The sequence below is a fragment of the Lipomyces tetrasporus genome, assembly GCF_029532465.1.
Source record: "Lipomyces tetrasporus strain NRRL Y-64009 chromosome Unknown POJ06scaffold_9, whole genome shotgun sequence".
Lineage (NCBI taxonomy): Eukaryota > Fungi > Ascomycota > Lipomycetes > Lipomycetales > Lipomycetaceae > Lipomyces > Lipomyces tetrasporus.
In genome coordinates, this window is record NW_026611604.1 from 365,708 (window position 1) to 391,599 (window position 25,892).

The 25,892-nt window shown below is 47.4% G+C and overlaps 10 protein-coding genes and 1 non-coding gene across 11 annotated transcripts; 6 read left to right on the forward strand and 5 right to left on the reverse strand.

The window, feature by feature from the left end:
* Nucleotides 1-769: 769 nt before the first annotated feature.
* On the forward strand, nucleotides 770-2,156 carry POJ06DRAFT_146987 (fructose-1,6-bisphosphatase class 1/Sedoheputulose-1,7-bisphosphatase). Its single transcript, XM_056184609.1, has 2 exons — nucleotides 770-1,365; nucleotides 1,416-2,156. The coding sequence occupies exons 1-2, from the start codon at nucleotides 895-897 to the stop codon at nucleotides 2,007-2,009; spliced, it is 1,065 nt and encodes a 354-aa protein (XP_056041659.1). The 5' UTR covers nucleotides 770-894; the 3' UTR covers nucleotides 2,010-2,156.
* A 676-nt stretch (nucleotides 2,157-2,832) lies between these two features.
* POJ06DRAFT_t68 lies at nucleotides 2,833-2,916 on the reverse strand. The gene has a single exon. It is a non-coding gene; the product is annotated as a tRNA-Met (tRNA).
* Nucleotides 2,917-3,090: 174 nt separating this feature from the next.
* POJ06DRAFT_258849 (transcription initiation factor IIA, gamma subunit, helical domain-containing protein) lies at nucleotides 3,091-4,361 on the forward strand. Its single transcript, XM_056188301.1, has 5 exons — nucleotides 3,091-3,371; nucleotides 3,447-3,488; nucleotides 3,548-3,593; nucleotides 3,706-3,768; nucleotides 3,820-4,361. The coding sequence occupies exons 1-5, from the start codon at nucleotides 3,328-3,330 to the stop codon at nucleotides 3,964-3,966; spliced, it is 342 nt and encodes a 113-aa protein (XP_056041660.1). The 5' UTR covers nucleotides 3,091-3,327; the 3' UTR covers nucleotides 3,967-4,361.
* An 844-nt stretch (nucleotides 4,362-5,205) lies between these two features.
* POJ06DRAFT_282901 (glycosyltransferase) lies at nucleotides 5,206-6,788 on the forward strand (the record flags this gene model as incomplete). The annotated part of the gene is made up of 7 exons (XM_056190068.1): nucleotides 5,206-5,218; nucleotides 5,279-5,349; nucleotides 5,404-5,432; nucleotides 5,483-5,627; nucleotides 5,685-5,960; nucleotides 6,022-6,227; nucleotides 6,281-6,788. The coding sequence occupies 7 exons, from the start codon at nucleotides 5,206-5,208 to the stop codon at nucleotides 6,786-6,788; spliced, it is 1,248 nt and encodes a 415-aa protein (XP_056041661.1).
* Nucleotides 6,789-8,491: 1,703 nt separating this feature from the next.
* Nucleotides 8,492-14,536, forward strand: POJ06DRAFT_200921 (Ion transport protein-domain-containing protein; the record flags this gene model as incomplete). Its single annotated transcript, XM_056185215.1, has 19 exons — nucleotides 8,492-8,787; nucleotides 8,838-9,497; nucleotides 9,550-9,885; nucleotides 9,936-9,992; nucleotides 10,094-10,127; nucleotides 10,175-10,239; nucleotides 10,301-10,464; nucleotides 10,526-10,788; nucleotides 10,839-11,269; nucleotides 11,316-11,981; nucleotides 12,032-12,167; nucleotides 12,223-12,348; nucleotides 12,400-12,771; nucleotides 12,818-13,103; nucleotides 13,153-13,394; nucleotides 13,446-13,681; nucleotides 13,740-13,862; nucleotides 13,915-14,140; nucleotides 14,189-14,536. The coding sequence occupies 19 exons, from the start codon at nucleotides 8,492-8,494 to the stop codon at nucleotides 14,534-14,536; spliced, it is 5,067 nt and encodes a 1,688-aa protein (XP_056041662.1).
* Nucleotides 14,537-15,225: 689 nt separating this feature from the next.
* On the reverse strand, nucleotides 15,226-17,407 carry POJ06DRAFT_258870 (uncharacterized protein). The gene is made up of 2 exons (XM_056188302.1): nucleotides 16,872-17,407; nucleotides 15,226-16,775 (listed from the first exon to the last, which is right to left on the reverse strand). The coding sequence occupies exons 1-2, from the start codon at nucleotides 17,162-17,164 to the stop codon at nucleotides 15,629-15,631; spliced, it is 1,440 nt and encodes a 479-aa protein (XP_056041663.1). The 5' UTR covers nucleotides 17,165-17,407; the 3' UTR covers nucleotides 15,226-15,628.
* POJ06DRAFT_258872 (regulator of chromosome condensation 1/beta-lactamase-inhibitor protein II) lies at nucleotides 17,408-19,694 on the reverse strand. The gene is made up of 4 exons (XM_056188303.1): nucleotides 19,240-19,694; nucleotides 19,049-19,183; nucleotides 18,132-18,995; nucleotides 17,408-18,082 (listed from the first exon to the last, which is right to left on the reverse strand). Exons 1-4 carry the CDS (start codon nucleotides 19,535-19,537, stop codon nucleotides 17,703-17,705), a joined length of 1,677 nt encoding a protein of 558 aa, XP_056041664.1. The 5' UTR covers nucleotides 19,538-19,694; the 3' UTR covers nucleotides 17,408-17,702.
* POJ06DRAFT_147143 (uncharacterized protein) lies at nucleotides 19,692-20,422 on the forward strand. Its single transcript, XM_056184610.1, has 3 exons — nucleotides 19,692-19,834; nucleotides 19,898-20,077; nucleotides 20,131-20,422. The coding sequence occupies exons 1-3, from the start codon at nucleotides 19,794-19,796 to the stop codon at nucleotides 20,294-20,296; spliced, it is 387 nt and encodes a 128-aa protein (XP_056041665.1). The 5' UTR covers nucleotides 19,692-19,793; the 3' UTR covers nucleotides 20,297-20,422.
* On the reverse strand, nucleotides 20,233-21,766 carry POJ06DRAFT_147146 (uncharacterized protein). The gene has a single exon (XM_056184611.1). The coding sequence runs from the start codon at nucleotides 21,566-21,568 to the stop codon at nucleotides 20,549-20,551; it is 1,020 nt and encodes a 339-aa protein (XP_056041666.1). The 5' UTR covers nucleotides 21,569-21,766; the 3' UTR covers nucleotides 20,233-20,548.
* Nucleotides 21,767-21,788: 22 nt separating this feature from the next.
* POJ06DRAFT_258877 (uncharacterized protein) lies at nucleotides 21,789-23,484 on the forward strand. The gene is made up of 4 exons (XM_056188304.1): nucleotides 21,789-22,165; nucleotides 22,219-22,959; nucleotides 23,017-23,132; nucleotides 23,183-23,484. The coding sequence occupies exons 1-4, from the start codon at nucleotides 21,887-21,889 to the stop codon at nucleotides 23,361-23,363; spliced, it is 1,317 nt and encodes a 438-aa protein (XP_056041667.1). The 5' UTR covers nucleotides 21,789-21,886; the 3' UTR covers nucleotides 23,364-23,484.
* Nucleotides 23,433-25,879, reverse strand: POJ06DRAFT_147249 (eukaryotic translation initiation factor eIF2A-domain-containing protein). The gene is made up of 4 exons (XM_056184612.1): nucleotides 25,545-25,879; nucleotides 25,415-25,484; nucleotides 25,066-25,356; nucleotides 23,433-25,014 (listed from the first exon to the last, which is right to left on the reverse strand). The coding sequence occupies exons 1-4, from the start codon at nucleotides 25,567-25,569 to the stop codon at nucleotides 23,556-23,558; spliced, it is 1,845 nt and encodes a 614-aa protein (XP_056041668.1). The 5' UTR covers nucleotides 25,570-25,879; the 3' UTR covers nucleotides 23,433-23,555.
* Nucleotides 25,880-25,892: the final 13 nt, after the last annotated feature.

Below are 25,892 nucleotides of genomic sequence, written 5' to 3' on the forward strand. Positions count from 1 at the left end.
CGCGGCGGGATCGGAAGGTTTGGAATATTGACGACAGTTGCATGTCCTGACTCCCGACGGAGTAGCCGCAGGCTCCCGATAGGAGAGGGCACGACACCTTACTGGACCCTGCGAACGAGCACGAAGTGATAAGATCCGCGGTAGTTTGCCCTCCCTCCTTAGTCTGGTCGTTCAAGGACTGTGATGTGCTCGCTCGCTTCCTGCCGATTGCAGGAGCAGCATGCAATATCTCGATCGCTGGCTTGCTGTGTTCGCAGGCTGTGGTACGAATAATTTACTAATGTGCCAACTATGATCGGTTGACTGGCTACAATACGATAATTTACCGGTGGCAGTTGGCACTTTGCTGGCGGCGGACTGCAGCGGACAAGAGCCGAGCCAGGTTCGTCGCGGTCAAGATAGAGTGCTAAGTCTGACGACCTAATTAGCCGACAGCCGACAGCACCCCGGCACCGCCCCGGATCAATGGCGTCACTTACACTATTTTGGCACAAATAGCACGGCCGAACAGCTCTGCTGTCCCCATCCATGTCGACGGTCTAATCGGCACCACTTTTCCATCATACTCGGACTTCTGTCCGAGTCGTTGATCGTGAAAATATGGGGTAACTATTATTTGCCGTCGTCGTGCTTGCAGCCGTAAACCACACGTCGAACGGCGCTTCCGGCGCAGCTGCTGAGCAACATAATACTTATGCGATTCATCCCGCGGGGCCGGCATTCACCCGCCGGTTACTCCTTCGAAGCGGGCAGTCAATTTCCCCCACCCTAACTCACCGACTCTATCTCGATGGCGATGCTCAGCGCTTATAAACTCGGCGCTACGCGGAATTATCGCCTGCCTACTGGCCCACACAACTGTCTTGCTACGTCCCTTCGCACCCTCTTTCCACAATGAACGGTAACGGCACTGGATTCACGACCACTGGTGCAGGCGGCGGCGACAGTATTAACGAGATTAAAACCGATATCATCACCCTCACCCGCTTTATTCTTACTGAGCAAGGTCGCTACGCTACTCAAGCTACCGGTGACTTTACTCTGCTCCTCAACAGCCTTCAGTTCGCGTTCAAGTTCATATCGCACAACATTCGACGAGCAACTCTAGTCAATCTCATTGGTCTTGCTGGCGCTACAAACTCCACCGGTGATGACCAGAAGAAGCTTGACGTCATCGGCGACGAAATCTTCATCAACGCAATGCGGGCAAGTGGGAAGGTCAAAGTCCTCGTTTCTGAAGAACAGGAGGAGATCATAGTGTTCGACGGCGATGGAAAGTACTGTGTTGTCTGCGATCCCATTGATGGCTCGTCTAATCTGGACGCTGGTGTTTCGGTCGGAACCATCTTCGGTGTCTACAAGCTAGTAAGGTTTATTTTAAAACAAAACTCTGCGTTGTACTAACGGCGAGCTAGCAACCAGGTTCCGCAGGAGGCGTGAGCGATGTGTTGAGAGCCGGTACTGAAATGATTGCTGCTGGCTACACAATGTACGGTGCTTCTGCCAACCTGGTGCTCACAACTGGTAACGGAGTCAATGGCTTCACCCTCGACACTGCCCTTGGCGAGTTCATCCTTACCCACCCTGACATGAAGATTCCAAAGAAGCGAGCAATCTACTCTGTCAACGAGGGTAACACCGTCTACTGGGACGCGCCCACCCAGGACTACTTCCACAATCTCAAGTACCCTACCGAAGGCCAGAAGCCGTACTCTGCCCGATACATCGGTTCTATGGTGGCCGATATGCACCGAACACTACTCTACGGAGGCATCTTCGCGTATCCTTCTGACTCGAAGAGCAAGAATGGCAAGCTTCGTTTGCTTTACGAGTGCTTCCCTATGGCCTTCCTGGTTGAGCAGGCCGGTGGTCTGGCTACTACCGGCACACAGCGGATTCTCGAGCTAGTACCAAAGCACATCCACGACCGAAGCGGAATTTTCCTTGGTAGTGAGAAGGAAGTCCAGAAAGTTATCGATACGTACAAGAAGTACGAAGTTAGCGCATAAACCTGTCTTGTTCTAAAGTGCTGGATATGGTCGACCAAAATTGAACGCGAGCCTTACTTTGTATATCACACAGGCGGAGCCGTTGTGATATGCGTAATTTCTGTTTCTTAATATTTTGCTGGGTCTCATCTTACGGTTGTGGCTATGATCATTCATTCAATAGCGAATAGTAGTGGGAATCGTCGTCATGCGTTTGATTAGTGATCTTAAACCACGCAGCTGAATCGTGGATTCGCACATTTTCTGCATCAGGCTATGACACCATAGTCGAAGTCGTAAATACAGTCGCGCAAATGCCAGGCCAAGGGAAATCTCTCATCCAACTTATTTCTGATATAGAGAAGGAGCTCTTTCTACAGTTATATGTACTACAAGGACCCGAAACCAAAGAACCAATGTATGACAAAAGGGACAAATACATGAAAGTAAGCGACAGAAAGAAAACTAATTGGAAAAACACGGGAATCTCGTCATTCCCAAGGCTCCTCGTATTGCTGATATTGTAGCATCCTCGGATTTCGCGAACTCTGCTAGGGTCTTAACAAGGGTTGGACTCGACACTCAGTCCAGTCTTCAATGACCTTAATGATTTTTATCGCGTGTCGGATCTATGGAGAAGGGCCGGATCGCAGTCTACCATGAGCTCGCAGACGGGGGCGTCTCGCTGCCACACCGAGAGATGATTTCTTCGACAAAGATCCTGCCAAGTCCCGAGCCGACTTGTTCACTGGAATTGGACTATATCGCCGACGATCTTTCATACTGGCCAAGCACAAAAAAAAAGGAAATCCATCATAAGGCACAGTGATCCAAAACAAAAAACTGCCTCAGGAGGGAGTCGAACCCACGACCTTGAGATAGCACTCAAATATGAGACTCACGCTTTAACCAACTAAGCCACCGAGGCGTCGATACGAGTGATGCAAGGTTCTCCCCAGGTCTTGCGCGGGAAACCGCTTTGACATTTATGGAATATACGTTATGCACAATGACAATAACGGAGTATACGCAGAATATTTGGAGTTTCCGGCACTAATTGACCACGATGCTAGATAATTTAACGCACGCTTGCGACTGTGACAGGCAGCTATATACTCATGCCTTTCTCGAACTATCTATATATCTACGACTAACTACAGAGATTTCGTTGTACCATGTGTGCATTGTAACTGAAGATTTATGTGGATATATCTGGAGGATTGATTTGAAATCCTGTTTCGAGGATCAGTCACGTCTGCAGAGTCGGCAGGAGTTGTCAGCTGATCTGAACGATTTGCGGGTTTGTTCGATCGCCTTCGGCTAGCTGAAGAATAGCAAGATGAGCGCGGGTAATGTTTATTATGAGTTGTATCGGCGAAGCAGGTATGTTACTGGTTTTGTAGGATTGGCTATATGGCTCTGCTATTTTGGTTATGTCGCCATGCTGACTTATTGTAGCATCGGTGTTGCTCTGATTGATTCGCTAGACGAATTGATCAAGTATGAATAGCATGCCTACGAGTTGACGGACGTGGTACTGATCATGGCGGTTTGTGTAGGGATTCTAAAATTCAGCCACAGCTTGCTATGAAGATATTATCAACTGTATGTGTTCACTGTATGCTCAGTGGCAACCGTCCGTGCTCGGCCGACCGAGCGCCACATTATCGTTATTGCTAAGAGGAGAGGATAGGTTGGTGCTAACTACGTCCATTAGTTCGACCGCAGTATAAGCGAAGCATTAACGGAGAAAGTCAAGTCAACGAGACTGTCATTCAAGGTTCGTGATGAAGGTGGGAGATAAATATTGCAGTAATTAACTGAGATTTAGGGCCACCTTGACACGTACAGATTCTGCGACGATGTATGGACATTTATTATCCTAGACGTGCACTTTAAGATGGAAGGCAATGAAGCGATCGTGGCGGACAAGATTAAGATTGTTGCCAACAATGTCAAGAAGCCCGGAGAGCAATAGCTCTGGTAGTAATCGGTTGTAATGAAGAATAATCAGATCACAAGGTCTGACACAAGGCAAGGGTCGGGAAATATGATTTCAACTCAGTGAATTGGCCAATATCACTGGCAAAAGGCGTGGCTGGATGGTACTGATATACACGTAGTAGTGTCATGGTACTTCGTACTTCACTCATATACAGAATGATAAGTAAGATATGATTAAGGAATCGGTCACAGAGCTCTGTTAGTGCATTGGACTTGCATGGTCGTCTGCGAGATTTTGAATCGGTTTTACTATTGCTTTTAGTTTGTGTAATATAAGTGGCATTTAACTGCACCAGCTTCAATGAAGAAAACCATGAAAAAATAAGAGGAAAGACGTATTGTGAATGATGCGTCACCATATCCGCCATCCCAATTCCTAAGGTGGTACGATCTGTTCGGAAAACCATAATGGGACACGGTTCTTGTAGACAATTTACGTGAGCGGCACAAATCACGCGTTCCCAAGATTTGTTAATGACCAGTTAGAGAGTTGAAGGCAGTGGGACAGCTAAGAATTGTTGATTGACAGGATGCATGCCACTAATCATATGCCGGATAAGCTAGCTACAGGCCCTCATATGCTCCGCTACTTTCACAGAAGTTGCGTTCTGTCGCCAGCAGCTTACGCGGGAAAAGATAAGTCGCATTTCATCTTATATTCACGGCAAGAATCTCATACCCCGCAGAAGTGCAACGATCGTGATTCGTTGACAAATACGTAGTATACAGGCAGGACTGAGGTAGGGTTCAGTGACCATGCTAGACGCTAGTTTTGCTAGCTGCCGACCTTCTCTGTCCCTTATGATTGATTGCACACACGAGAAATTGCTGTGCCTGCGCTTCCGGAGACAACAAGCTCTCGAATAAGAACTACAAACCCCTTATGTTCGGAACTCACTGCCAAGTAGAGTTCGCAGCCGCGTCCGACGATCTACTGCGGCGCCGGGAGATCTGCCGTGCCAAAATATTTCCGGCGGCCCTGGGAAAGTAGCACCGAGTACAGGCTATTTGAATCAAGCAACCAACGTCTGGTGCGCGGTAGTCTGCTTCTCTTGTTCCCTATCCTCGACCTCTCGACGGTTGCTTATCCGGTACCATGCAGCTGCGCACTCTCCGTTCTCGCACCTGGGACCTGGTTACCGGGAGCAGGCATGCCCCTGAGGTCGCTTGTTTACTATGGGTCGCTGATCTGCTGCTCTCCGGCCTAATTGTCATGAAGGTGCCCTGTGAGTATATGAGCTGATAAAGCCTTGTATGAATTCGCTCAATGACTAATGTACTGCTAGATACTGAAATTGACTGGAAAGCGTACATGGAGCAGGTTGGGCTGTACCTCAACGGAGAGCGAGACTATGCAGTACGTTGACATGGACGTGCTGTCTAGATTCAATTCTTCAACTAACCAGCTTAGAAAATCCGAGGAGGAACTGGACCTCTAGTGTATGCTACTCATTTCATGTCAGACGGGTCAGAACTAATAAGGCCACTAGCTACCCAGCCGGACACGTGTATATCTTCAGCATACTGTACAAGATTACCAACAACGGCGAGGACATTTTCCGCGCTCAGATGATTTTCGCCGGACTGTATATGCTCACATTGGCTCTCGTATTCTTGCTCTACGTCAAGGCGAAGGTCTGTCGCCAACTTTGCTCAGGATTCGACTACATGATGTTTCTAAGACATTTCTAGGCTCCATTATATGCGTTTCCGCTAGTAATACTGTCAAAGAGACTTCATAGTATCTACATGCTTCGTCTTTTCAATGACACATTCGCCATTTTAATAGCCTATCTGTCAGTCTTGGCGTGGCAGAACCACTACTGGTTGATTGGATCAATAATCTGCAGTTTTGCCGTCAGCGTTAAAATGAACGTCCTCTTGTTTCTTCCGGCCGCAGGTGTCATTCTCTTGCAGGCACTAGGACCCAGGGCTTTCCGGGCCGCGTTGCTTATGTTGCAAGTACAGGTGGGCCAATATGATTATCTAACTCGTTATCAGCGGCACTGACACGTGAGGACTGTTTCAGATTATTGTCGCATATCCGTTCACCAGCAAGTTCTTCGTCTCGTATGTGATGAGAGCGTTTGATTTTCATAGAGTGTTTTTGTACAAGTGGACCGTCAATTGGAGATTTGTGGACGAGTCGGTGTTCCTTACGCCTGAGTTTGCGCAGACCTTACTCATCGTCCACGGGTTACTGCTGCTCTTCTTCATATTCACCCGTTGGATCAAGTAAGTTCCAATTGTTTGAGTCTGATATTCTAGCTGATACCGGGGGATCGTAGGCCGTCTAACATGAATATCATCAACATCATCCAAACGATTGTGTTCCCGTCTCCAAGACCACCTGCTGTTCACAAAGCGATATTGGCAAAGATGACACCAGACTATGTTCTCAAGACACTCTTCACGTGCAATCTTATTGGTGTACTGTGCGCACGGTCATTGCATTACCAGTTTTACTCATGGTTTGCTTGGAGCTTGCCGTATATGCTGTCCGTCACCGGCTGGAACCCGCTGTTGCAGTTCGTCATTTGGGCAGCTGAGGAGTGGGCTTGGAACGTTTTCCCCAGTACCAAACTCAGCTCGTTTGTCGTTGTCTTGACTAATGGTATCCTAATCACTGGCGTCTGGTTTGGTACAAAGAAAGATGCCGAGGATCCAAAGTCAGGAAGTCGGACACTGCCAGAAATGTCATCGATATCAGTGACAGAGTCACCTCCAATAATACCAGCCACGACCATAAGACCGGCTACAAGAGGCCAGCGCCGCCGTAAGAACGTTGCTAGGTGATAATTACATCACAATTAGTGTTTATCATTGGTCTCATGTATATACTGCGTCAGATAAATAGAAATTGAATCATTATTATCGTAGTGGCCGGGCTAAACCGAGAACAGCTGAACTTGGCAACCAAACCTCAAATACCCTAACCACTACCCAGAGTACAAAGGAAAACTTTTGCGCAGATTGTCCTCTTCTTTTTCCCCTTGTGGCACGCTCCTTATCACCAACGAGATCTAGATTCACTTTCGTTGGACATTCATTATGTGTTGTCCTGAATAAGTCATTGTGATACTGCCCTTTTCGCTAACAGCGTCTGAAAGCTATTCACAGACGACAGTTTGATAGTAGGGGGGCATACAACTTTTCCTGAGTATGTTGCACGATGCGATGAGCGCAGTTTTCTGGTTTGCCGAATTTGCTATCGGCTATATTTGAACAGTTGCAGTATTAGTAATAGATAATTAGTAATTACTGATGGACCTTCGGTTTCGGGCCAAATGCCAGAGCCGCTTGCGTACTGCTGCGCCTCCCTTTGCGAAAATTGAAAGTACTTACATGATATTCCCATTTGCCATTGCCGTAATAGCCCTTTCTGTATGCCGTACTGTCGACCATTCCATTATAATACAATGTGCAATCAAGTCGATCAAAAATCTCCTGTACTATAAATCGTCCAGCTATATCGCAATACAACGACGACAAATTACAGGCGGCCGTCATGAGCGTGCGGCTCCTGCGGCGCTCAGGCGCACACCTGCCCCGCCGCACAATTGCATACAACAATTGCCTTGTGTACCTCCAAACGACTAGGGGAGGCTGCTAACACTCCTGCCATACAAAATATTCTTTTTTGCATCGTTATCCCCGTTGACATTTGTGACAGTAAAGGTTCAATTTGAAGGCGTTAGATTTCTTTCGTTTAATGACAAAACGGATACGGTATCCAGTCTAAGTTTTGGTTGGGTAGCGATCGGACCTGAGAGTGGACAAGCAGATTACCCAGTTGGGTCACAATGTCCAGATCCCGCCTTTCTCACGACGACATACCAATGGAAGAGGTCGATATTGGGGATGAAGATATCACAGCGTCTATACCACTGAGTCCTGCCCGCAATGAGCACGATTTTACGGCATCCCCGACTACGACTGGATCTGGTGTCAGTGGCCGACGACGTAGTCACACGACTCAACAGCGGACGCATGGTCCGACTTTGCTCGCACCATATGGCGGAAGAGAGTCTATTCCGATGCGATGGCATACAATTGGTGGAGCGCAGGCGTCGTTCTCGGGAGAAAATATGAGACCGCAGGAGGACGGGGAGACACGGTCGACATCGCGGGAATCGGCCGTTGACCAAATGCGTATGGTACGTGATGGTCTCAGTGATGTACTTGGAAGCTCTGGCGATGGCTCGTGGCTACCTATTCGGCGAGTATCTCAACGTACTCGGAGCGCAAGTCCTCGGAGACTGTATGCCGGGTCGGCCATCTCGGATGGAGACGAGGATACACTCAGTTTGATGCCACGGACAGGCTCTGTACGGTCTGGCAGCATAGGACCAGAGCAACGCAATCGGAATAATAACTTAAGTATCAACGTCAACGTCGGGCATCTCGGTGATGATCTTTCAGGCGCCGAGACGGGAACTATTTATAGCACTGAGCCACCGTCCTCACCTTCTCAATTAAGTACAGACGACGCAAGGTCAATGGTGCGCAGTTTATCTTCAGTAGTACGCCGAGTTGTTTCCAACGACAGGCGGCCAAGTCGGGAGGGTAGATTGTCATTAGATGCGGACAGAATATCCCTCGCCCCTGATGAAGATTACGCATACTCACCCGTGGAGTCGTTACATCCTTCGCTGATAATGGATGCTGAGACGGAAGATGCTATCGTCTTGACTCCCATAACCGAGACTCTGCCGCCCCTCCGCGGAAAATCATTAGGATTCTTTTCCGGAAACAATGCTTTTCGGTTGCGCCTCTATCAGATTGTATCTCACCAGTAAGACAGTCGCTTAGTTATCGTCGCAAGACCACCACTAACAAACATAGGGCTTTTGACTTGTTTGCATTCGTCTTAATTCTCATTCAGACTCTTATTCTTACCTACCGAGCTGTTCGTGCACTAGATTCTGAGAATTCAAGCTGGGGACATCGATGGCCCGACTATGCTTTATTAATAATATTCGCCTGCTATACTTTTGAAATCACCATTAGGATAATAGTGTCAGGGCTGATTCTCAATCCGTCCACTGACACTCACCAATTCATTTTTGAAGTGCTCAAGATGCTACATTTATCTCGCGACGACAAGAAAAACTTGATTATGGTCGATGGGGACCAGTTATTGACACCTGATCCCAATGCCGCTTATAGTATGGGCAAAGGGAGCAGTACCGTGAAGACAGTCAGAGTGAAGAGTGAGCCAAGGCCCAGCGAGTCAGGAGCTAGTAGGATAGCCAGGCTTGCCTACCTCCGATCGAGCTGGAACCGACTTGATTTCTCTTGTGTCGTATTCTACTGGATTTATCTTATCGTTGCGAATAGCTCGTCGGATGATAAGAGCACTGCGGTTAATGTGTTTCGCGCGTTGAGTGCGTTGCGGATTTTGAAATGGATGAAGCTTACCAACGGCACGTCCACGGTGCTAGATAGTATTAAAACTGCCGCACCGGCGTTGGCGAATGTTTCTATTTTCATTTCTGTTTTTTGGTACGTTGGGTTTGTTATTTTGCTGTATTAGCCAATAGTACTAACTGCTTAGGACCTTGTTTGCGTTAGTCGGCATTCAAGCGTTTAGTGGGTCGTTTCGTCGTCAATGCGTGTGGATCGATCCTGCCCACCAGGAAGCCAATTATACCAACAACCTACAATTTTGTGGTGGCTACCTCGACCCGGTGAATAAGACAAACCTGCCTTGGGTAAAGGCTAATGGCGAACCGGGGACAACGTCAGCTAAAGGTTTTATTTGTCCGATATATTCAATGTGCGTGGAGCTTGACGAGAACATATATGACAATACTGTCAGCTTTGATAATATACTGCAGTCGCTTGAGTTAGTGTTCGTCGTCATGGGAATGAACGGATTTTCGGATTTGATGTGAGTTTTGCGGCTTGATTCTGCTCGTGATCCACTGATCGTATAAATAGGAATTATACAGCAGACTCTGACCATCCTATTGCTGCATTATGTAAGTCTAGCTTAGTGTTCATTTTATCGAGCGTATTACTTACGATGACCTAGTTTTTGTCGCGGGGTATGATAGAATCTATTGAAGGCTTTGGACTAGTTCTGACAAAGCATATAGCGTCATTATCCTGGCATGGTGGATGTTCAACTTGGTACGTGCCTAACGACATGTCTAATTGGGTGCAACTAATTCAAGCAGTTTATTGCCGTTATCTCCACGTCCTTTCAAGTAACACGAGAGTTGAAGGAAAGGAAAGGACCGATGTGAGTTGGTTAATATGTTGTGTACCGTGGCATTGAGATAATCAATACTAACTAAACACAGCAAGGAACCAAAACCGGAAAAGGTTGTTTACAATGGTCCAGATACAAAGCTAAAGCAAATATACACAAATATCGAGCCGGCGTTTGTGCTTCTCATATTTATAGATTTCATTATCGAATGCTGCAAGTCGAGTACGATGTCCGAGCGACGATCTAACATTATCTGTACGATGACACTGCCATTGTCGGAGTTGTTCGGACTTGATGCTAATAATTGTCGATATAGACGTCTTTCAAGTGATCACTTCGATAGTTCTTTTCGTCGAAATATTGTTCCGGTTCGCTTCGTCGTTTCCACATTGGCGAGAGTTCTTCGTTTTTCCGCAGAACGCCACAAATTCTATCGATTTGTTGTTAGTTATCATTACTTGTGTGATCCTCATTCCTCCTATTAGAGATTCCAGGATAGCGTACCCGTGGCTGTCCTTCTTTCAAGTGGCTCGTATTTATCGGGCCGTAGTAGCTACCAAATTTACGCGGCAGAATTGGGTAAGTGTGCGCCGGAGATTACTCGAAGAGAAGCTAATGCTTGCAAATAGGTAATAGTTATGGGGAAAGTACGCAATTTAGCTGACTTGGTTGTTCTCTTGTTGCTCATGTTATACATCTGCTCTCTGATAGCGTCTGAATTACTGCGAGGAAATGTACCACAGGATTATCAGAGCCAGCCGATGACCATCTCATTTCATAACCTGGCCAATTCTTTCGCTGGAATTTATCAAATCATGACGACAGAGGGTTGGGCCACTGTGTTGTTCACCATCACGGGATCGCTTTCGGGAACGAGCCTGGCGTGGGTGGGGGCAATATTTATATGCGGATGGTTTTTCTTTGCCAATAGTGTTGTTATCAACCTCTTCATTGCCGCGATTCAGGAGAATTTCGATATTTCGGAGGAGGAAAAGCGATTGCTCCAAATTGTGGCGTATTCGGACAATTATCAGCCAACTGAACTTGGTGACGGGTATATGTTATTCTGGTTCGGAGGCAATGTAGGATGCTGACGTTGTCTTGAGACCTACTTCTATATTTGAGTCAATGGCCGGAGATAGACGACGACGAAAATCGTCAACAATTCCCCTACAATATGCTGCTCGCGAAATGTTAGGTTCCGAGGAACTGGTTGCGGACTTTCTTATTTCCAAGTCGAACACGATGCCCTTTGTCGAAGAAGAGTCCACTGTCTCCAAAAGAACCGTTTTTTCTTTTGATTATTGGAAGAAAAAATTGACGATCGATAGACACAGCAATCCATTTTACTTTCGTCCTAAGTTTGGACTCGACGAGATGAAGGACGTGAATAAGTTTATCAAGAAGGTTTTACTGATCAAGACAGCGCATAAGAAGGTTCGCGAAAAATATGTCCAAGACCATCCGAATTTTAATCGTGTGCTATTTTGCTTACGACCTGAAAACGGGCTTCGGAGATTTTGCCAAACTATGGTGGGACCAACCCATGGAACTAGATACAATGGTGCAAACAGGAACTATAGGCGGTCGCGGATATTCTCCTCGATTATCATGATATGTGTTGCTGGATTGGTGATCATTGCGTGCATCACTACACCAGTATTCCAGAAGAACTATTATCAAAGTCATGGCTGCGATTCGGCAGACAGTCGTTGCGGTGCTTGGAATTGGATGACATATACTGATATTGGATTTGCAGCTATTTTCACACTGTAAGCAACTCGGGCTAATAATAGCCGAGATTGTACTGACTGACGTTTAGTGAGGCCGCGATAAAGATTATTGCTGACGGGTTTATATATACGCCGAATGCCTACTTGTGGTCAACCTGGAATGCAATCGACTTCTTTGTGCTCGTGACATTGTGGATTGAGGTCCTAACGACATTCCTAAATAGAGTACGTTATAATGATGGCAGTTACAATATGTTGTCGTATTATTGACAGTTGACAGGGAACAAATGTTCGCTTTCTGCGAGCTTTTAAGGCCTTTCGAGCCTTGAGACTGCTCCACGTCAATGATACTGCAAAGGAGACATTCCATAGTATTATTATCGTTGGGCTTGGAAAGATTGTTGGCGTATGTAGTTTGCTCTATTGTATTTAGCGGACGACACTAAACTTTTGGTAGGCTGCAATTGTTTCACTCACACTCTTACTTCCATTCTCTCTTTGGGGCCTCAATATCTTCCTGGGAAAATTTGACTCTTGTACTGACAGCGACGTCTATGATCTTTCCGACTGTACCGGCGAATTTCAAAATTCTGTCTACAATTGGAACATTTGGCTGCCTCGGTCGTACGATAATCCAGGATACAGCTTCGACGATTTCTCGCAATCTCTATCTATCTTGTTCCAGATCATCTCGCTAGAAGGCTGGAATAATGTACTGCAGACAGCTCAAGATGTTGTCGGCGTCGGACTTAATCTGCAGAATGATCATTCTGTTTATAACGGCATATTCGTGTACCTGTTCAATTTCATCTCGATCGCGTTTATCTCGGTATGTTCAATACCTGCTTTGTACTTATTGATGCTAATGTGCGCAGACCTTGTTTGTCACGGTAATTATGCAAAACTACGCGATGAAGACCGGCGTTGGATTCCTGACGAGCAAGCAACGTGCATTCCTTGAGATTCAAAATATCCTCGAGCGAGTGCGCCCATCGCGAACTGGTCAGAAGCCTCGGAATCGATTTCGCAGATACTGCTACGATCGAGCTGTAGCGCGAGGTGGGGCTTGGAATCAATATGTCACTGTGATTTTGTTGATCCAGGTTATCATATTGTGCTCGGAATATTATCCTTCCCGTCCTAATCTGGACAGAGTAAGAGGTACGTATGGATCAGGAGACTAGTAGAGCCGACTGCTGATTAAATTTAGATGTATTCTACTTGGTCACATCTGCCTTTTTGGTTCTGTACGTTGTTGCGAGATTGGTCGGACTGCCATGGTCTTCGTACCGACTTCGAATGTCGTGGGAAAACTACAAAAGAAATGCATGGGACATATTTTGGTTTATTGTCGTTCTTGCTAGTTTTACGCTCAGTCTAGCAACAATCAAGGTTGAGAACGATGCAGCTGTAGGGACGGTTGGAACTCTCAAAAGGCTACTTTTTGTCGCTGTAAGTACTTGCCGTGAAAAGTTACTATAGGTAAATTATTGACGGCTCCAGGTTACGTTGATGCTTATTCCTAAGAGCGATCGACTGAATCGATTATTTGTCGCCACGTCTGCTTGCTTACCGGCTATATTGAGCTTACTATTTACCTGGTTTGTTCTATTCTTGGTGTATGCCATTGCATTCAACCAGATATTTGGTCTTACACGCATCGGACCGAACGGCTCAAATAATGTCAATTTCCGGACGATTCCAAAAGCCATGTTGCTCCTCTTTCGAATGAGTTGCGGGTGAGCATGTGTCTGGTCAGATTTGGCTGCTGGCTACTGTTATTCTGACTGCCTATAGGGAGGGATGGAATAGCGTGATGCTGGACTACACTATCCAGTCGCCATATTGCGTAGAAACCGCCGATTACTTTCGTTCAGATTGCGGGAGCCTGCCATACGCCTATATCCTTTTTTTTTCCTGGTATGAAACAACTGTATGACTTGCAGTCACTCGTTACTAACATTGTCATTAGGAATATCATCAGCATGTATATATTTGCAAACATGTTTATTTCCTTGATCTATGAGAGCTTCAGTTACGTGTACCAGGAAGCATATGTATCCGACTCCAACAGTGGCGCACAATTTGGACAATTTGTATCTCGAGGCACGATTAGAGCGTATAAGGACGCATGGGACCGGATCGACGAGAGCGGCTCTGGATATATTCCCAAAGACAAACTTGGCAAATTACTACGGGTATGGTATATTATTAGATATTGAGAGCGGCAACGCTAATAGATCTAGGCATTGCCGCATCCGCTTAATGTGCATATTTACGAGTCTCCATTTATATACCCTGAGATCCTTGAACAATGCAAAATATCTGCACGGAGACATAATCATGGACGTCTTGTTGGCGAGGCTGATATTGATGCATTATCGGAAGTTCTCCAAGCTGTGGACATCCAAAAAGTCAACGCGGCAAGGCGACGATATACGCGCATGTACGAAGAGATCATGATGCAAGAAGTCGCGCGCCATGGCATTCCTTTTTCTGCTCCGCTAACTACTATCCCGTATTATAAAATTGAAAATGCGGAAAATGATGCTGTTACGTATGTTCACGTTGTTAGTCGTGCAAGGGTGCTCTGAGAATTGTACTAATTGGAATCTAGACTGGATCAATATATTATTCGCCGGAGTCAACTGAAGAACGTTGACGCACAAATAAAACGCAAGGTGGTACAGAACTTTTGCCGCATGATGTACGCTGCTTCTACCTGTTTCTTGATCGACTGTATGGTTGCTAAATGTGATGCAGATCTGCTAGAACGCGCTTCCTACGGCAGACCAATCGTTCAGTGCCCCCACCATCAGCAGCCGTTCCGACTATTGTTATTGAACCTGATATAAATGACGATTACTAGGACGATACAGTGTAAGGACTCAGGTTGTTTGATTTTGTGTTTTGTTTGTTGCGAATTGCGGGGTAAAGTCATAGATTTTTGAATTTGAATTACAGCATATGCTATTCGATTGACGAATGATAACTATTACTATAACTTACCCCTATAAATTGTAGTTTTTTTGGTGCCTGGCAACATAAGCAAGCGGCCGGCGGCCAAGCGTGTCCTGAATCACGAACGTTCGCGACAGAATTGCGTCGAGAGTTGACTGACCCTACTGGGATTGACCTATTCTTAGCAACACATGGCAGTTTCGACATGACGGCAATCACTTAAAGGCTTTCACGGCAGAATTAAAGTATTAGCAACGCGTGCTCATTGCTGGGAGGTTGATAATTTATTCTCAGAGGGTACTTTAATTTAGATCAAATCGCATTTGCAAAATATTAATCGACCATATTTATTGTCACCTTTACATTAGAATGTTCCAATCTAAGAAGTCGCAGAAAACACAACAAGGCAATCTTTACTTATACTAAACGCCACCACCTCTACAAGATCATATTCTAATATTATATCAGCTATATGATAAACGAAACCATCATAACGGAAAGCCAAAACGGGATAAACGTATACCATCTTTCCACAAGTCCTATCACAAAATCTGCCTCAAACACAAAAATAAATCGATTACGCCGCGCAAAAGAAAAACAAAACCAAGTAACCACCATAACAAAACCGGTGTGCCATAGGAGCTAGAACAATCACAACTATGAACAAGGAAGTGAAGAAATATTTTACATCAAAGCTTGTGCTAATCAAGAAAGCCTTGTAGTCTTCACTGTCGTTTAAGATCCATTATTCGTTGCCTATCCCGATCACTCGATTCAAGAGCCTGTCGTTGACTGTCAGCATACGTAGGCAGTTCTTCTTCAATGTGTGACTCCTCTTCCAGCGGATCACATGGAACTGGCGTTGGCGGAGATACGTATGATGGTGGAGCAACAGCCCGTGTGACAGTAGTGGCTGCTGTGGATGACGAGCCCGAAGACGTCGGAGAAGAGAAATGTCTCGGTGCAGTGAGGAGAGTAGTCAGAATGGAAGTATGTCTGGAGCTTGATGGGGATGTAAAATAGCTTGATGACTCGCCTGAGGATGACGACGTCTGGGAAGGACTAATTGCGAACCTATCCTGATGCTCGATTCCTTCCGCCGGATTCCGCAATGATTGTGCTTGCGATGATGACGATAAACGAGAAGCGACATATCTCGCCGACGATGGCTCTCCCGAATTGACAATATCAGGTTGAGTTCTCGTAGCAACTCTCTCCTGAAGAGGAACGCCACGCTCATCTACAGTAGCAAGCTGTTCACCTCCGAAAACGGCCTCTCCATCTTGGTCGCACCTATCCTGACCCTCCTCAAGATCGCCTTGACTTTTCCGAGCTGATTGAGGGGAATATCGAATGATGCGGTCGATAGTAATATACTGAATTGTCCAGAAAACAAGGGGATAGACAACTGCAGCCATCAAAATTTCAGCGCCATTCCCCAGCTGCCACGTCCAACCCAGCAAAATCATTACAAGCAATTTATCGAAACTTCTAGCGGAATACAACAGGAATGACTCGAAGAATTTGGTGACGATTGATGCGCAACAAAGAAGAAGTGTCTGCTTGACGAACACGCTGACACGAATAGGGTTGCCGTAATTGCCGCTCTGGAGACCAACCCGAAAAACCTCGTCGTTTAATATATATCTTGCTCTTCCAAGACTGATTCTGCGAGCAAGGGCAAAGACGCCCCTGTATATGCAGTAGAGCATGGGAAGGCCGATAACAGTCTCAAAGAAAAAGGAAACGACGGGGAGGCGGCACACTATTGGGTCCGTGTACACATGCGAATCCATCGACATGTAGAACACGATAACAAACAGAAATTTTGACGCGACACCTGCGATGGATTGCCGCAGGAAGTCTAGAAACCTGTCGATAATTAGCAATCAGGGGCCCTCTATCGGCATGATAAGGGTATCTATCCGCGAAGGACAGTCGGAGTGATATTCATGACAGGGGACGCACCATATGGAAAGACGGCGTCGTGGCCACTCTAGTCGTCGGAGCAAGAAGAAGATTGTAAAAGACAAGACGAGGATTGTGAAGTGGCCATGGGCGAAGCGCTTGTTGAGAAAGTCGCAAGGGGGAATTGTACCATTCTTCTCCCAAAAATGAGGGGACCGTGGATGTTGAGGAAACGTTCTGTCTGTATGGTCGAAGAACGGATAGTGGGGCGGAGAATGAACCATGCCGTCCAAGTGTGGAGGGACCCGAATGCGAGCGTCTCTAGGATCAGACTCAAGCATGCCGAACTGCATGGCGCCGCAAACCAGCAGTACTTCTGTCGAAAATTAGGGGATCGAATGGGTCGCGGAAGTCGAATGTGTAGTGATGACAGTGGAGTCAAGATTTCTGACGTACAGAAAGCATGGAACGCGACGATGGCGGAGTTCAGTCGAACAAGCGAGTAATTCCCAGAAGTGTTACCCTAACCCACAGCTAAAAAACTCTCGCGACTTAAGCACTTTGACACGGGCTGCTAAAATCGGGGCGTCGACATAAGTCTGCTCCTTTAGACGGCGTGCTGCCGGCTTGCCAAAGTGGAAGGTGATGTGAGAAGGATACTAAAAGCGTACAATCCATGCATTTAATCCAAGTTGAAATCGGAATGCCGTTTGCATTGCACCGACATTTATTAGAAGGTTACGAGGTGATCTAATAAGTCGGAGCCAGGCCAAAGTTAGGGTTCGGACCTGAACTTTACTGGCTGCCGTCATCCGAGCTCACGCTAGTCACAGGTCGCACTGTCGGATCACATCCAATCGCCATCACAAACTTTTGATATTTACAAACGTACTAGCATTTCCAATACACGGCCGATCCATAATTTCCGCAAACAACAGTTTGCTCCACCTTCCATCCGTTCTTCGATTTCGCGGCTCCCAAATGCTCCCGGTCATTTTCGAATTTCACTATGTCCTCGCTCTCCGCAACTGGCTGCTTCCTTGATTTTTTATCCAGAGTATACAAAAATGGCTTCATGTAGTCTGGCCTCGGCAGATTACTTCGCTTGCCGTTGCCAAGCTGAAACTTGTCGTTGCCTCCCCAGATTAACAGTTCACGCTGAACTTTCGAATCAGCGCCTGTAGCATTGTCCAAAACAGCTGCAAGATGGCGCTTCCCAATACTAAGGTATCGAATAAGAATCTCCTGGGACTTCTTGTCCTTCTCAGAATCTACATCATTAGCATGATACTCATTCACTACCCAAACGCAACTACCCACATTCTTGAATTCCACTTAGCGACTTCACCCGAATAGGGATTCCCTGCATGTGCAAGTATCTTCCATTACCATGCTGCCCATGCAATCCCGAACCGCTAATCCACAAATCTGCAGTACCTTTCTTTCGATTCCGAATAGAAAAGAGCGTGTTATTTCCACCAGCGGATACGTATTCACAAACCACGTCAGCCTGGCCCTTCACATTGTATAGCTTATCCAGCTGAAGGATGCTCGGGATGGGAATAAACGCGGTTTCGATAGTATAATCCAAACCTAGCTGACCGTGGGAATTCGAACCGAACGACCACACACGACCCAGGTCGTCACGAGCAACCGTATGGCATTCGCCAGCGCCAATCTGAACGACGTTGACACCGCGAAGAGTCGCGACTTCATGCAAATGCTCAGGAGTAATCGAACCAGGCTCGTCATCCTCTAGCAGGATAGGAACGCCCAGTTGGCCCTCAGTTGAATAAACTGGATTACTACCAGTGACGCAGGTGTACACTTTCCCGCCCGACGTCAAAATAACAAGGTGATGGTCTCCAGCCGCAATCTGTTTGATACTTTCAAAAGACCCAAGCGGCACCTTTACTGTATTGAGCCCAAGTGCCTTACCGTATGACGCAAATATCGAGAAGAACCATAGTTTGTTTTGCTCTTTCTCCATGACAGCTTGCATTTCTTCCTTTGAGTATGGAATGGAATATATCTTATCGCCCTTATCAGTCAAAGCGTAAATTCTGTCTTGGCTGACTTGAACTCGGCGAATATTCTTTCTGCGAAGAACCAGTTCAGGCACGTTGGCGGCAGGATCGTAACCATCACCCCAGACCAACAAATCCCCTCGAGCCGTGACGGCAACTACACATGGTGTTATTCACTCTAGTATACTAATACGTATATCACACACATACCTCCAATATTGTCACCGAGAACTAGATCACGCAACTCCATGCCGTCAAAGTATGGGATCTTTCGCGGTGTCTTGATCGCTTCGTCTTTGCTTCCAGGCGCGACAACGTGCTTGCCATTCCATCCCCAGGCGTATACTGCATATCGCCGAGTCAGACTAACACTAGAAAACAAATCCTCACGTACTGCATACCACAAATATCATCCGCTGCCTGCTCAGCAAATACGGGGTGACTGATCAAATACCCAGTAACAGCTGTCGCGCCGGCAATAGCCAGCACCCCCATCGCCGCATTCTTCGCGAATCGTGCGCTCCCAACTCCAGCAGCTGTTCGCAACCCACGTCGTCCGTTCGTCACGTCAATGCTTCTTGTAATGGATTGCTGCTCGCGCACAGTAGCCCGCACAGTAGCCCGCACGGAATTCAGGAGTGCTCGAGTGGACGTCCGACTCAGTCCCTGCGCCCGACACAGAGACGCTATCGAATTCATTGCCGTCTGTCTTATTTCCGCAATCAATGATACGAGATATGCTGTCAGATTCAAAAGGCGTCAATAAGTCACGATTGTGAACAAACAAATTATAAAACAATTTCGCGACCGATTCCATTACAAAACAATAAACTTTTGGGCCATCGTGTCATGGAAGCAGCGTTTGCTCGAGCGTGGCTCATCGCAACTCCCAACATGACACAAACAATTTTTTGCTTGCATCAACCAATCCGTCTATCAGTACAAAGACACAACCATGGGGTCCATCAGAAGATCCAAAACAAAGCGAAGGACACGGTACTTCTTTTTTATTTTTGTTTTTATCTTTCGCATGTCGATGTGGGCTAATGTAACTTAAAGAGATCTCGACCAAGTCCATCAGGACCTCTCATCCGAAGCGTCAGTACAAAAACTGTCTAACCAGCCGCTGGACGAAAGTAAACCAGGTCTGGGCCAGTACTACTGTATCGAGTGTGCCAAGTATTTTGAGACAGATTTCGCAAAGACTGTGCACCGGCGGGGGAAAAACCATAAGCGACGGTATGTCAATTGTTGCTTGAAGAACGCAGATTTTGCTGATATGCTACGGATAGCGTCCGGATGCTGAAAGAGCAGCCGTATTCGCAGGCTGAAGCAGATGCTGCGTCGGGCCTCGGTGTTGAGAAGTATATGAGATTCGTGGAGACTTATGAGCAGGCCAAAATGGAGAAGGAGGAAAAGGAGAAGCAGAGGAAAGAGAATGAAATGGTGATCGAGTAACGGAATATTATGCAGAGAATGATCAAATCACATGGCGTTTGTTTGGATTTTCGGTATGTTTTGGGTACGGAAATAAAAAGTTAGTCGCATGTCTACAGCGAATCGAACGGCCGGAAAACTCATATGGTAGTGCGTGAAGTGTAACTGTACAAAATTAGAATCGCTCAGCCCAATAACCAAAACGCTAATTATACAACAACCATACACAGCTCGTCTTCCAGGAACCGTAATATAATACAATGTGAGAGCCTATTAATTAATTTCCTGAAATTGTGCGTGTCCAGTACTCTCTGAATGTGACTGTGCTTGCCTCTCCCCCCTGAAAACTGACCCACACACCTCGCATTTGATCGAAAAGCCGACGGTGTCAGTAAAATAATGCTTACTGCGCAGTAATGCAGCAAGATCGTCGGCGGCTGTCAGGACTTGCTGTCCAGCGGCGTCGTTGTCAAATACAGTTTGGTCGAATTCGTATAGGCCGTCCACGCCTTCTGGAGCCAATGCAACCGTGTCGTAATGAATTCCACTGTAGACGAGAATAATAAACGTCGGTCGATCGGGATTAAACGAGTCTACCCGTCCCGTAGCAACATCAATAGAGCATATCGTGATGTCAAAGTGCTTTGCAAGGACAGCTATCTCTATAGCTCCACCCCACGAGTTTGGTTTGCTAATCCACTTACAGTATTCCTCGCGCGGCTTTCCAAGAACAACGTCGGAAAACTCGATCGGGTCCTCCAAAATTGCAGCGGCAACTAGCGAGCGCAATTCATGCATCGTGTCGAGATTCCGCAGCAGAGCGTATCCGATTGCGCGAAATAGGCATGAATTGTCGTCATCCATGACCCGCAATACAACAACGTTGTCTGGCCCACAAGGAACCTCCGGAGGCCGCGTGTTATCATCATTCTTCCGCTGCGTAGGCGTATTCCGCGGCGTCGACGTTGGCTGAGCTGGAGTCGGCGATCTGCTTGGTAATGACAATCCCAGCCCGGCAGCCAGCTTCCTGACCTCGTCGGGTAGTTTGACCGCAACACTAGCCGCACTTACGATAAGCTGGTCGCCGGACCTGACTCCCAGTTCCACAAGCTTCGAGCTCTTGTTGGACAGATCGAGTGATTTTGGTGGAAATCCGCTCTTGAACTGCAATTCCGTTCCATCCTTCAGCTCGTCTAACAGTCTGACCTCCGCCAGCAGATCCGAAACGACAGCATCGTCGCTCAATGTGATAACTTGACTGGCCGAGGACGGCAATCGCAGCTTTAGTTTCATTTCCTTTCCGATACCTTTGGCATAAGAGCCAAATGTTGGCGAATGTTCCTGTGGTTTGCTGTCTGATGAGGTGGCTATGTTCGCGTAACGATGCGGCTACTAACTGTGGCCATCCCCCGGCCAAGCCACACGTTGGACAACATTAAGCTTCGCATCACGTGACTATGGCATCTTGTAACTATATTGTGGTCGCGCTGGTGATTACGTACTCTCCATCTGATATTAACTAAAAATATAGAGCACATTTCTGGCGCGTCGTCATTTGCGTTCGACTCACTCGCATTGGTATAAAGGAGGAGATAAATACAAGGAATAGAGATGCCTTCGAGTGGATCCCCGGTGCCGTCTCCGCGCTCGATAGCAGAGCTGTCTGCCGCTGCGAACGAGTACGACTTCGATCCGGCTGTACACCTTCGATATTGGATCCGGTCTGCCAGCGCGATACTGCGACAGGCGAATGTGTACGATGATGAAGGTGCGTACGATGAGGCGTATATTTTGTATTTGAGATATGCGCAGCTGGTTTTAAATCGCTTGCATACGCATCCGGAAGCAAAGAAGACGCCGGAGCGGACGAAGCTAATGGCGCTGTCGAAGGTTGGTGCTATTGTCGACCGGATATTATACACATGCACTAACCTGTCGCTCAGAAAACGACTCCAATATTGTCAAGATTGCAAGTATTAAAGCCGATAATTGAGCAGGCAAATGCAGCATTCGAACAACGTCAGCGTCAGCTTACCCAGCGACGGGAAGAACTAGCCAAATTTCGAAAGAGCACAGAAACTGAGGAAATACGTGCAGACTCGACAGATGCGGTCAACAAGGTGGACTACTCGCTGGATATGCGCGGACTCGCTGTTGCGGATCATCCGGAATTGCTAAGGCTACAACAGCAGTCACAACTGCCATTGACACGGGAATCGGAGCTAGCTGTTGCTCCACATGATCTATATTCATATCCGTCTCTACCGTCGCGTGATAACGGGACGCGGACTGTGTCGTCGATGTCATCTGTGCTACCGCCAGAAAGGCCACCCAAGCTCCCGTCATACGGCCACGCCACCGAATCGCCGACGCCAGTAATATTGCCAAGCAAGAGCATTGAACACAAATCAACGGCAACCACGGAAGGTGGTGCGCAGTTACGAACAGTATTTTTACCGTCAGAACTGCGGTCATCGTTCCTGGAAATTGCGCTGCCGAATACGCGAAACAAATTGGAAACATGTGGAATTTTGTGTGGGATTCTGAATCGCAACGCTTTCTTCATTACGCATTTGGTCGTCCCAGAGCAGGAATCGACGACTGATACTTGTGCCACGAAGGATGAGGAGGGGTTATTTAATTACTTGGATGAGAACGATTTATTTACATTGGGATGGATTCATGTAAGTGTTACTAGCTCGACGCGTGGCACCCAGTGGACGGCAACTGATCGCTCCTAGACGCATCCAACTCAGACATGCTTTTTGTCATCGGTGGATTTGCATACACAAAATTCATACCAGCTGATGCTCGCCGAGTCCATCGCGATTGTATGCGCACCTATGCACGAGCCAGCGTAAGTTCCGTTCTGGTTTGCATTTAATACTACGGTGCTAATTGTTGTAGGTGGGGAATCTTCCGACTGACAGATCCGCCTGGTATCAAAGCCATCACAAATTGTCGTCAGCCGGGAACATTTCACCCCCATGCGGAAAAAAACATCTACACCAACGCCAAGTTGCCAGCTGGACATGTATTTATTCGCGACGGCCTGCCTTTGAAGATCGTTGATCTGCGCAATGCATGATGCATAAGGATTACGGAGTATCTTGGTGTGATCTTAATAACACTGTACTATAGTTTTGCATGGATATCCGGATATGACCTTTAGTTAATATACAATTCATCGTACCAATGAAGAATCAAGAACAAATGCATCATTATCATCTATAAGCACAAAATAGGAAGTAACCATACGCATTTATACATCCAAAACGGCCTATTTTTCTTTCCAACCCAATGCAGCCAATTCACTCCGCACCGACGCCTCAGTCTTAATTTTAGTCTCTTGTGTATCCTCCAACTTCTCACCATTGGCCTGTCGCATTTTTAAATCTTCGATTGCACGTAACTTTTTCATTAAGCCACGATACTTTTTCTCATCTTGCGGGTTCTTGAATGTAATCCCATTCTTCGTGACCCCGAGGCCCGGTGGTGGCGGTGGGGGCGACGAAGTGCCATTAGTAACAGCAGCCGGCTCGGAGGCAGCAGCTGCTTCAGCAGCTTCCCTAGCCTTCTTCGCCTCGCGCTTCTTCTTGTTGCGCAAGGCAGTTTTGGACAGGCCCTCTTCACCGGCAGCATCATCCTCGACCGGAGCAGCCCCAGGCACGGTTCGTGTAGCCTTCACACGCTGTTGAGCAGCATCAACGGCATTAACTGCGAAACCGCCTTCATCCTCACGCTTGAACAGCAGCGGCGTAGCACTTCCTCTTGCGTGAGGCGGACGATATGCGCCGGCAGCCTTGACTGGCGTCTTGACCTCCACCCCTGAGGCCGACTCGTGCGGCTCAGGAGCAGGAGAGATGGCGGACCGCAGAGGGTACTTGTCCGCGTTCTCTGGTCGCCATGAGGCAGAGAAGAGTTCAGTCATTTCGCGCACAAACGCGAGTTTACCGGTCACATGGAAAATCTTGACGCCATTGTCGACGCGCAGACGCGGGGACGTGGTCGCGAAGAGAACGTACCTGCCATCGGGACTCCATTCGCACACGCTCGTATTCGACGCGTCAATAGTGGTAACTTTGTTGTACGCATTCTGGCGGTCGTAGATATCTACTTCGCCCTGCAAGTTGCCGAATCCGGCAAGGATGAGGAAGCGACCGTGCGGGGAGTACAAGATTGTGTTGCGGGGGCCGAGGGGCAGCGTACGCACCGTCTCCCCTCGGTAGTTGAATATCATAGTTTTTGCGGGCATGTATCCGTACACGACCGCGAATTCCTTGGAATCGGGGCACCAAACGACGTCATGGATCGGACCTTCCTTGTCAAGCGTGATTCTGCTGTCGTAGTTACCAGCGATACCGCACAAGTACAGCGTCGATTCGCCGTAGTAGCTCTTGCCAGTCTGATCAACCTCAGTCTGCGTGAGCACAAGCAAGCTGGTGCCTAGACCATTCCACTTCAAAACCACCCGCTCGGCCTTGAAGAGTGCCTTTGTCGACAGCGGCCGGCCAAAGTTTGGCGCGTTGTACACTTCCACGAAGGCAGGCTTTCCCTTGCGCTCCGGCACAAAAATCGCAATGTAATAACTATGTCCGGGTGATATCGCGAACGAAGTGCAGCCGTCGACACGCAGTTTGTGTGACGCTGGACCGCCTAGCGTCTTAGTTTCATAGAATTGCAGCTCGTTTGGTACTAAACGCGCGCAAAATTTCTCGTCATACGTGAACTGGAAGTTGCTGCATCACGTTAGGTTATTGCCTCACGTCTAGGAGAAAAAAAGTACATACGCCATTGTCTGGTTTTTTTGCAGGAACTGGGCCACGCGCTCTCCGGTCGCAACCTCCCACACCTTGAAGTTATGATGCACATTCTGGCCATCATCAAGTTTGACAGGGCGTTCGTAGGTGCACAGGTAGCTTCCTTTCGGCGAGAACCCGACTTCGTACACGTTCGGCACTGGAATTGTCTGGGCAATTGCACCAGTTGTGGAGTCTATTATCTTGACATCGTCGACGGTTGTATATGCAAAGTGTCCACCGGATGGAGAATATGTGCAAGTTCGAAGATTTCCTGTCGGTCTATTTGTACTTGTTAGCTCGGCCGTGGGCTACATGCGTGGCGCGGTGAAGAACGTACTGTTGGAACCCCGGGACATCCGCGTACCGAGGAGCGGCATCCGTAAGCCCGACTGTTCTCGACGTCCGAACTAGAATTCTTTAGTATGACATGCGTTCGACATCAATTTGCGACAGCGGCGAAGACGTACAGTAGAATTGCGGAACTGAAGTCATATCAATTAAATCCTCCGGGTTGCGGACTCGAGCTGCTGGCCCGAGAATGTTGAAATCTGAAATAAGGAAATCATTGGATTAGCACTAGGGTCAGACTATATATTCATGTGCCCCAGCAAGCGAACCGACTAGCATCTTGAAGTCGAACGCGTATACTGGAGATAACGACGGCAGACGAGCAAAACAAGGACCGCCAATTGACTGATCTTCCCCCAGTTACAGCACGCCAACTCAACCTTCCGGACGCTTTCGTCAGGTGCACACGGTAGGGAACACTGTAGATCTAGTCCACGCCATGCCGGATAGAAATCGCGGTCAAAGGG